Source organism: Lutra lutra, chromosome 1 (genome assembly GCF_902655055.1).
Source record: "Lutra lutra chromosome 1, mLutLut1.2, whole genome shotgun sequence".
Lineage (NCBI taxonomy): Eukaryota > Metazoa > Chordata > Mammalia > Carnivora > Mustelidae > Lutra > Lutra lutra.
The window spans coordinates 171,015,783-171,026,481 of record NC_062278.1 but is presented as its reverse complement, the minus strand read 5'-3'; the positions used below and the strand labels follow the sequence as shown (position 1 = coordinate 171,026,481).

Sequence of the window (10,699 nt, the reverse complement as noted above, 5' to 3'; positions counted from 1 at the left end):
GCGCGGAAGTTTAGCGTCAAGGCGAGGCGCGCCTCCGTGGCGTCAGCGTGGCGTCTCGCCGGGCGCCAAAGTCGAAAACAAGGGGCGGTGACGGGTTCTCGGCGGGTGAGTGGAGCAGCGGTCGCGGTCTCTCGAGGCCCAGCGTCACTGTGGCCTGCTCGCTGGGCCCCGGCGGAGCTCGGCTTTTCCTTCTGGGGCTCGGCGCCCCGAACCTCGGTCTTCTCCTCTGCTCGGTCGTGGGATAATCCCCCCCAGGTACCTCCCTGTGTCGTTAAAATGACGAAGGCTTTTACCCCCAGCTCCTTTCCTAACAGCCTGGTCCAGACAGTCGGCCCCACTCACCAGGCTTTCAGGCTTCTTTGGAAAGGAGCTGTGTTGTGGGCCTGTGCCCTGAAGTCAGACGACCCTAACTTAATTTTTGTCCGTAAAATGGCTGATAATGGTTCTAAGTATTTAACGAGGCAGTGGATAAAGAAAACCCTTAGCATAGTGCGTGGTACATAGTAAATGTTAACTATTGTTGGAAGCCATCACTATAATCAAAAATACAGTTGGGGGGCGCCTGGGTGGCTCAGTGGGTGAAAGCCTCTGCCTTCGGCTCAGGGTCCTGGGATCAAGCCCCGCATCGGGCTCTCTGCTCAGCAGGGAGCCTACTTCCTCCTCTCTCCCTGCCTCTCTGCCTGCTTGTGATCTCTGTCTGTCAAATAAATAAATAAATTTTTTAAAAAAAAGTGTAGTTAGTAGGTAGTGCAGATTCTGGAGTCAGACTGCCTGACTTAGAAACCCAGCTCCACCCCTGAATGAGAATAATAAGGATACCTACCTCAAAAAAGGCTTGTGAGTAATTGTGAAGCACTTAAAATCGCTCTTGTTAGTTATTAGTATTTACCCGCCTGCCAGCCATTCTCATTTAAGGAATATGCTCAGAAATCTTATGCCAGGTACCGTGCTGGGCACTAGGGATACAGAGATAAGTGAGACCGAGTTCCTGTTCTCAATGAGCCCCACAGTCTAGTGTGATGTGGTAGGGGATCCTAGATACACTCTATGGAACAGGGAGGCTGGAGTAGAAAGCTCCTTTGGGGATAGGAGGAACATTTTTCAAGGAATATGACATTTGACTGTGTCTTTAAGGATGAGTAGTAGTTTCCAGGCAGATAAGAGCATTTCAGGTGAAAACACCTTATGCAAAAGCACTGAGACCAAGAATGTTTTGGTTTACAAGATAGAGTAAGAGGCCCTTAGTATTCAGGTTCACGACATCCCCTACCTCTTCAGTTTCATTTCTGACTCTACAGGCTCCTTACCGGTTCTGTGTTGAATATTTTCCTGCCCAGACTACTCTTCTCATACATCTTCTATGGGCTAATTCCTGTTTTGGCCTTCAGGTCCCTGCTTTAATACCTTTTTCTCACAGAAATTATCCCTGAGAAATTGTCCCTGCTTTTCTTTTTTTTTTTTATTTTATTTAAGATTTTATTTATTTATTTGACAGAGAGAGATCACAAGTAGATGGAGAGGCAGGCAGAGAGAGAGGGAAGCAGGATCTCTGCCGAGCAGAGAACCTGATGCGGGACTCGATCCCAGGACCCTGAGATCATGACCTGAGCCGAAGGCAGCGGCTTAACCCACTGAGCCACCCAGGCGCCCCCGTCCCTGCTTTTCTTAATCTCCCCTACCTCCAACTAGATTAAATTTCCTTGTAAGCCCTCATAGCACCCTGTGCTTCTCTCTTATAGCACTTACATAACTCTACCTAAATAACTACCTCAAGACTACTCATTACTAGGGGCGCCTGGGTGGCTCAGTTTGTTAAGCGACTGCCTTCATCTCAGGTCATGATTCCAGGGTCCTGAGATCAAGCCCTGCATCGGGCTCCCTGCTCTGCAGAGAGCCTGCTTCTCTCTCTCTCTCCTTCTGCCTCTCGCTCTGCTTACTTGTGCTCTCTCTCTCTATCGCTCTGTCAAATAAATAAATAAAATCTTAAAAAAAAAAAAAAAGACTACTCATTACTATAGTGTAAACTCCCTGAGGGCAGTGATCATATCTGGTTCATACTTGCAACCCTAGCACAGTCTCTAGCATACAATATTGGATTAATGAGTTAAAGGAGCGGTAGATTGGGGCCAGATTATGAAGGATCTGGGATATCAGAAAGAGAACTGGATCTCATCCTTCAGCAAGAGGAAGGTGGCCTTGCTAAAGAGGCAACTAGGTAATCAAGTTTAGAAAGGAAGGGAGTATTGACCAGATACAGGAGTTGAAATTCTTTCAATGCCTGGAGTTAGACAACTTTAGTGTAAAAACTAGAACCACTTTGGTTTTGGGTAGGGTAGTTTTCTTTGAGCTATAGCTTCTCAAAACTTCTCAAAACTTATCTAGCTTCTAGAGGGTAACTTCTATTCTCTGATTTTGCTCTAAGTTTTTTTTTTTTTTAAGATTTTATTTATTTATTTGTCGGAGAGAGAGGAGCGAGAGTGAGCACAGGCAGATAGAGTGGCAGGCAGAGGCAGAGGGAGAAGCAGGCTCCCTGCCAAGCAAGGAGCCCGATGTGGGACTCGATCCCAGGATACCAGGACCATGACCTGAGCCGAAGGCAGCTGCTTAACCAACTGAGCCACTCAGGCATCCCAATTCTCTGATTTTGCTCTAGAAAGTAATTAATTGCAGAAGACTTCCAGTCAAAATGGTTTCCAAGAGAAGGCTGTCAAAATCAGAGGATAAAGAGAGCCTGATAGAAGATGTCTCCAGTAAGTATCTAGTCATTTGTTGTTTTATTTCCCATAGCAAATGTGTGAGGCACTTAAAGAGAGATAAAGTTCCTCCTTTTTAAGTCCTGGGAGTCATCAAGTCTTAATGGTTAGAGCACACAGAATCTAGTATCAGGAGATTTGGGATTGAGTTTCTGCTTCTAATTCCATGTATGACTTTGGGCATGGCCACAGTCTTAGTCTCCACATCCATAAGAGAAATTAGTATTATAGAAAATAGTATTATATTGCTTATCCACTTACATCATCTAGGTGCTGAGACAGAAGGTACAACATAGTCGCCTGTCCTTTAAAAAGGTTTATGGTCCTCTTTCCTCCCTTAAAAAGAATTATAGTATGGGGGTGCCTGGTTCAGTCAGTGGAGCTTGTGACTCTTGATCTCAGGGTTGTGAATTCGAGGCCCATGTTGCATGTAGAGATTGCTTAAAACTGAAATTCTTAAAAAAAATTATAGTCCAGATAAAACTGTGATAGGGATGTATAAAAGAAAGGCATTATATCAGAGCAACCATGCCAGGGGTGAAGAAACAGTATGGACTGTCCATTTGAGAATGTGGTTGACAGAGGCCCTTACTTAGTTCTGATGGAAAGAGGTTGATAGGTTTTTTCCCCATTTATTATATTCATCTACTCTGTTAAGGGAGTTCTAACTTGTTACATCATTAAGGGAGAAGAAATAATCCTACTTAATTTCAAGTACTATTGTTTTTGTTTGTTTATTATGTTTTATTACTTCTCTTGCATTGAAAGCCTTGCGATAAAACCAATCTGGGCTTTATACTCAAAGGCTTGATGCCGGAGAACCTCCCTGATTCTTTTTACTCCTGCATCAAGATATTGGTTCTCACACTTTGGTGTACATCAAGATTATTACCTGGAAAGCTTTTTAAAAATTCGAATGCCTGGTCCCCATCCTCAAGATTTTAATTGAGTAATTATGGGATGTGATCTAAGAATGTGCTTTTATTTTATTTTATTTTTAAAATATTTTATTTATTTGAGAGAGGGAGAGAGAGAACACAAGACGAGGTGGGGAGGAGCAGAGGGAGAGAGAAGCAACTCCCCACTGAGCAGGGAGCCGGAGGGAGAAGCAGGCTCTGCACTGAGCAATGAGCCTGATGTGGGGTTCAATTCCAGGACCCTGAAATCATGACCTGAGCCAAAGGCAGACACTTAACCGACTGAGCCACTTAGGGGCCCCTAAGAATGTGCTTTTAGTAAGCTTCTCAGTGATTTGATTGCATTGGTTTGTAGACAACAGCTTGAAGCACACTGATTAAGAATTTGGGTGGAAAACATTTCCATGGTTATTTTTGTTAGAAGTGGCATGTTTTGAATTCTTCAAATGAAAATGCAGTAGAGGGGGCCTGGTGGCTCAGTTGTTAAGTGTCTGCCTTCTGCTTAGGTGATGATCCTGGGGTCCTGCGATTGAGCCCCGCACTGGGCTCTCTGCTCGGCAGGAGGCCTGCTTCTCCCTCTCCCACTCCCCCTGCTTGTGTTCCCTCTCTCGCTGTGTCTGTCTCTGTCAAATAAATAAATAAAATCTTTTAAAAAATGTATTAGGCAGAAATAATTGTTTGTTGATTTGTTTTTTTGTAAGCCACTGTTGCTGACCATTGTTAGAGATAAAATTTTACTACAGCATCAATTCCAATACAGTTCTTCAAGAACCCATCAATTTTCCTCTTAGGGTTATTGTGGGGTTTACAGTTTTAATCTTTACTATTTGTCACATTCTTGAAAATTTTGTCTGTTTTCAGAAGCCAGGAAGCAGCCACTTTCCAAGAAGACAAAGAAATCTCATGTTCACAATGAAGTTGAAGAAAATGACAGTATTTTTTTAAAGCTTCTTAAAACATCAGGAGTTATTCTTAAAACAGGAGAGAGTCAGAATCAACTAAGTAATATTTTAATTTAAATCTTTTCTCTGGGTTTAGTGCAGGGCTCAGAACTGAATCATGGATTTCTGAAATAGAGAGGCAGTGAAGATTAAAAATGGGAGCACCAGCCATCTTGAGAGAAAGATGACAATGATACTGCTTTTTATTTTATTTTTTATTTTTTTATTTTTTATTTTTTATTTTATTTTTTTTTTAAAGATTTTATTTATTTATTCGACAGAGAGATCACAGGCAGGCAGAGAGAGAGAGGAGGAAGCAGGCTCCCTGCTGAGCAGAGAGCCCGATGCGGGGCTCGATCCCAGGACTCTGAGATCATGACCTGAGCCGAAGGCAGCGGCTTAATCCACTGAGCCACCCAGGCACCCCTATTTTTTATTTTTTTAAAAGATTTTATTTATTTGACAGACAGAGATCACAGGTAGGCAGAGAGAGAGGAGGAAGCAGGCTCCCTACTGAGCAGAGAGCCCGACTCGGGGCTTGATCCCAGGACCCTGGGATCAAGACTTTAGCCAAAGGCAGAGGCTCTAACCCACTGAGCCACCCAGGTGCCCCGATACTGCTTTTTAGAGAGTATTTTTATAGTCTCTAATACTGATTAATGCATGTTAAGTAATTCTAATTTTTTATTTTTTATTAATGTTTTAAAACTTTTTTTAGAAAAAAATGGCATATACCAATAATACTTTGTGTTTTCTTGTGGAAAAATAAATTAATACTCAAAAGAATAATTAGATCTGTGTCAGAGTAATTTCAGAAGAAAATTTATAAAGCCATTTAAAGCCCTGCTTTTAGGGCATCAATTACTCCATTATTCCATATCTTTTTATTTATTTTTTTTTAAAGATTTTATTTATTTATTTGACAGATCACAAGTAGGCAGAGAGAGAGAGGGAAGAAGCAGGCTCCCCGCTGAGCAGAGAGCCCGATGCGGGGCTCGATCCCAGGACCCTGGGATCATGACCCGAGCCGAAGGCAGAGGCTTTAACCCACTGAGCCACCCAGGTGCCCCTCCATATCTTTTTAGAACACTTAGCAGCTATCCTCTGTCAAAGCTAAATCTGTTTTCCCATGGGTTTAGAAAATTTGGCTCTGAAATTAGGTTAAAAATATCCTTATTGGTTTCATAAGATATGAAACTTATATTTAGGAAAGTAAAACTATGGTGGGAGGTATTAAAGACTCTGCTGATCAACTGTTTTTTCCTCTTAGCTGTGGATCAAGTTGTTTTCCAAAAGAAGCTCTTTCAGACTCTGAGGAAACATCCTTCTTATCCCAAAGTATGAGTTTCTTCCTGGTACTTTCACTTTTGCCAGCACTACTCTGGAACTGGGAATATTAAGACGCTGGCATAAAATTGAATGGACTAGAATGATGTTTAGCTAACCTACAGCAAATGTTAAACTGAAAATCTTACTCTTTGTTTTTTCAATATCATTAAGATAATAGAAGAATTTGTTAGTGGCCTAGAATCTTACATTGAGGACCAAGACAGTTTCAGGAGCTGCCTTTTGTCATGTGAACGTCTGCAGGATGAGGAAGCCAGGTATGGACTGGAGGCTTGGAATCTTGCTGACATTTAATTTGTTATACTAACTGGATTGGGGGATGGCGATGGGGGGAGAATGCAATTTTTTGAATTTCACTTTTTATTTATAACTGTTTTATCTTCAGTTTTAACCTTTAAATTATTAATTTATAGTGATGAGACTAAGAACCAGAATGTTTTCTAGAGCGTGTCTCATCTGTGTTGATAGAATTTTAACTCTCTATTTCTCCCTGTGTAAGAATCATCTTCTCTTGGCACCTGGGTGACTCATTGGGTTGAGCGTCCGACTTCTATTTTTGGCTCAGGTCATGATCTCAGAGTTGTGAGATTGAGCCCTGCATCAGGTTCTGTACTCAGCTCAGGGTCTGCTTCAGATTCTCTCTTCCTCCCCCTCTGTTTCTCCCCCAGCTCATGCTCGCTCTTTCTGTGCCCCGCCTCCATAAAAAAATAAAATCTTAAAAAAAGAAAAAAAAAGAGCAGGGATGCCTAGGTGGCACAGTTAAGTGACTGCCTTTGGCTTAAGTCATGATCCCAGAGTTCTGGGATCAAGCCCCACACCAGGCTCCCTGCTCAGTGGGCAGCCTGCTTCTCCCTCTCTCACTCCCCCTGCTTGTGCACACATTTGCTCTCCCTCTTTCTCTCTCAAATAAAATCTTTAAAAAAAAAAAAAGCCATTTTTTCATGTTCTGTATTTCTGCTATAACAGGATAGTTTCTCTTTAAATATTGTATATTTGGGACGCCCGGTGGCTCAGTCGATTAAGCTTCTGCCTTTGGCTCAGGTCATGTTCCTAGGGTCTTGGGATCGAGTCCCACATCAAGCTCCTTGCTCAGTGCAGAGCCTGCTTCTCTTTTTGTCTGCTGCTTCCCCTGCTTGTGGGCTCTCATGCTTGCTTTTTCTCTGTGACAAATAAATTAAAAATTTTTTTAAATCTTCAAAAAAATTAAAAAATTGTTTATTTAACCAATTTTATGAAGAAATGATAAAAACATTAAGACAAGGAAAACAAATAGAAAACAAATCTTTTTTTTTTTTTTTAACAGCATAAGCACATCTTACTCTAAGAGCCTCATTAAATTGCTTCTGGGAATTGACATATTACAGGTGAGACTTGTGTACAATTGATGGACTTGATTTGTGGTGTATGCCCAAGTATAACGCCTGAGCTCAGGGTCTAGTAGAGTTAACAGGGGATTTGGGTTTGTAGTAGTTTACCATAGCCTCATTGCTGACCTATATCTGGTACGGCAATTACTATGGCTTTGGACTGAGCTGATTGGCCCACTGCATTTCTTTAGAATCTCACTTATTCTGTCAGCCTCTCCTTCCTGATTTGTAAACTTTCCTCCCTTGTGCTCTGAGTACCTTATATATCTCTGCTATATTCACATCTGTGTCATCTCCCATTTCAATTTTTACTTGCTTATTAACTTGATTTTGCCCTTTTCCTCCTCCTCTCTTTTAATATATTGAATAGACAATGCTTTAACATGTTTTAAATGTTTCAGATTATAAAAACGTACAATGGAAAGTCTTGCCTTACCCTGTCCTCCATTTTTTCTCTTTTCTTCTCTGAATCTTCACTGTGAATCTTCCCATACTCCTCTCTCTTCCTTTTCTTTGGAAATCTTCAATATAATTTAGTTAGCTTACATTTAAGACCCCTCTTACTCCTTTGGAGAGAAATCTTCTTTTCTTGCAAACTATTTGATAATCTTGAGTCTGTATTTCATAGGTTAACAGTTGTCATGCTTAGTAATATTTTTGATGATCTGATTATTTTAATGCTACCTTCATAATCATTTGGTAATTTTTTAGGAGACACATCATTGAGAAGTCTCTGTGTCCCAACAGCTTATGTTCAAAATGTAGGCAGCATTCAAGTGGCCATTCTTAAAATAAGATTTCAGTTATATTAGGGTTTTCCTCTAAGAGCTCTTGTTGGAGCAAATTGTGATTAATTATATATTTCTGTTGTGTATTTAAAGACCATCTCCTAACTCCTTATGTCTTTTTTTTTAGCCTGCCATTATCAAAACTTTATTTGAAAAGTTGCCAGAATTTCTTTTTGAAAAGTAAGTGGAATTATTCTGGAATGCTTAAATTGCCTTTGTGTGCTTAAGTTTCTCTCTGAAAAGATTACTCTGAAACATCATCAGTTTCTCTGAAAGTCATATTGATCATGACACCAGATTCTTAATTGAATGCTAAAATTCCATTGGGGTCTTTTTTTTGAAATTTCATCTGTTTATATGACTGCATATTCTTAGAAGGATACACAATAAAATATGAATAGTGGTTGTCTCAAAAGAGGGAAGCCAATGACTGGAATCAGATGTTCTATGAATACTGTTCTTTACCCTTTCAATTTTGTAGGGTATGCATACTAAATTTTTTAGAATTTGCTTTAAAAAATAACTAAGTTGGGAAAAAAAGAATAACCTAATAGAAAAGTAGAAAAAGGTCACTAACAGACAATTCACAAAGAAATAACAAGAGCATCAAACATTTTTTTCTAAATGCTCATTAATAATCGAAGGTACAAATTTTTTTTAAAGATTTTATTTATTTATTTGACAGACAAATATCACAAGTAGGCAGAGGCAGGCAAAGGGTGGGGGAGCAGGCTCCCTGCTGAGCAGAGAGCCTGAAGTGGGGCTCGATCCCAGGACCCTGAGATCATGACCTGAGCTGAAGGTAGAGGCTTAACCCACTGAGCCACCCAGGCGCCCTAGAAGATATAAATTTAAAACAATACATACATTTTTTTCTACTCTCAAAGGAGCTCCCTTATTGAGTGTAATGAACAAGCATGCTTATACATTGCTGATAAACATAATCAGTTGGTTCAAGTCATTCTGAAGGGCAATAGGTTGTGTGTATCAAAACCTGAGATTTTGGGCGCCTGGGTGGCTCAGTGGGTTAAGCCGCTGCCTTCAGCTCAGGTCATGATCTCAGGGTCCTGGGATCGAGTTCCCACATCGGGCTCTCTGCTCAGCAAGAAGCCTGCTTCCCTCTCTATCTCTCTCTGCCTGCCTCTCCGTCTGCTTGTGATCTCTCTCTCTGTCAAATAAATAAATAAATAAAAATCTTTTAAAAAAAAAAAAAAAAAACCTGAGATTTTGTATACTCTTTAATGCTCAGCCATGTCTTCTAATTTATCCTAAGGTAATAACTGAATGAAAACAGTAATGAATAAGATTACTGTTTAACAAAAAATTGTAAACAATTGAGATGTTCAACTCTAGGGGATTGGTTAAGTAAATGAGGTACATCCCTATAATAGAATATTATGTGGACATTAAAAATTATACAGAGGACTATTTAATGCCTTGCATTAATTGGAAATAAAGGTAAGGTTACAAATCAGTATTTACAGTTTAGCCCAGTATGTTATTTAAAAAAAAAAAAATACAGGGTCTGTTGGGTGGCTCAGTCAGTTAAGCATCAGACTCTTGGTTTCAGCTTGGGTCATGATCTCAGGGTTGTGAGATCTAACCCTGCATTGGGCTCCAGGCTCAACTTGGAGTCCACTTGGGATTTTCTCTCTCCCTCTTCCTCTGATCCTTCCTCCCAATTCCTCTTCCCTCCTGTGCATGTGTCCTCTCTTTCTCTTTCTCTCTCTTAAATAAATAAAATCTTTTAAAAAATACATGCACTATACTATAGATATGTATATTAATAACACATCTCTGGAGGACAGGATTATAGGTCATTTTTACTTTCTCATTTTTAATATGTATTTTTTCTAGGTTTGTTTGTTTCTTTTTTTAAAGATTTTATTTATTTGACAGAGATCACAACTAGGCAGAGAAGCAGGCAGAGAGAGGGAGAAGCAGGCTCCCTGCCGAGCAGAGAGCTCAGTGCGGGGCTCGATCCCAGGACCCTGAGATCATGACCTGGGCCGAAGGCAGAGGCTTAACCCACTGAGCCACCCAGGCGCCCCTCATGTAGATGTTTTTTGTCTTTTTCAGTAGTTAAATTTGACTGCACTAAACAAAGACTAAGAATGCTGTCAAGAAAAAAACTGGAGGTAGTCCAAAACTTCAGACATAGGAGGAGGAAGGCAGATGCTCTCATTTGGGGAGAAATAATAACTAAGCCAACATTCCTTTTTTTTTTTTTTTTTTTAAGATTTATTTATTTGAGAGGGCACACTTGCACACATGTGAGCATGCACATGAGTGGGGGGAGGGGCAAAGGGCAAGAGAATCTTCAAGCTGACTCCCCACTGAGCATGGAGCTCCTTACGGGCCTTGATGTCATGACCCATGAGATCATGACAGGAGCCAAAACCAAGAGTCGAGTGCTCAAACAACTGAGCCATCCAGGTGCCGCCAGCATTTCTTCATCTATAAATGGTTTTCAGTACTTTGACAGACATAGTCTAATTCGACCTTTTATGTTTCCAAAATTGTATATGCTTGCTTTTTTCAATTCTTAACACTTTTCTACCTTTTAAAATTTTTCTTGTTTAGTTT

The 10,699-nt window shown here is 40.5% G+C and overlaps 1 protein-coding gene across 4 annotated transcripts in view; it reads left to right on the top strand.

Annotated features, from left to right (window-relative positions):
- The first annotated feature begins 43 nt into the window (after positions 1 to 43).
- Positions 44 to 10,699, top strand: part of FANCD2 (FA complementation group D2) — a 61,998-nt gene continuing 51,342 nt past the window's right edge. Inside the window, exons 1-7 of one of the 4 annotated variants that reach the window (XM_047745016.1) lie at positions 44 to 105; positions 2,654 to 2,750; positions 4,532 to 4,672; positions 5,882 to 5,949; positions 6,112 to 6,215; positions 7,262 to 7,322; positions 8,241 to 8,293. In XM_047745016.1, the coding sequence (XP_047600972.1) occupies positions 2,687 to 2,750; positions 4,532 to 4,672; positions 5,882 to 5,949; positions 6,112 to 6,215; positions 7,262 to 7,322; positions 8,241 to 8,293 (491 nt within the window). In that variant the 5' untranslated portion in view covers positions 44 to 105; positions 2,654 to 2,686. Of the gene's footprint in view, positions 256 to 2,653; positions 2,751 to 4,531; positions 4,673 to 5,881; positions 5,950 to 6,111; positions 6,216 to 7,261; positions 7,323 to 8,240; positions 8,294 to 10,699 lie in introns of those variants that run through there. The other 3 variants (XM_047745007.1, XM_047745026.1, XM_047745035.1) reach the window with 3 other exon arrangements.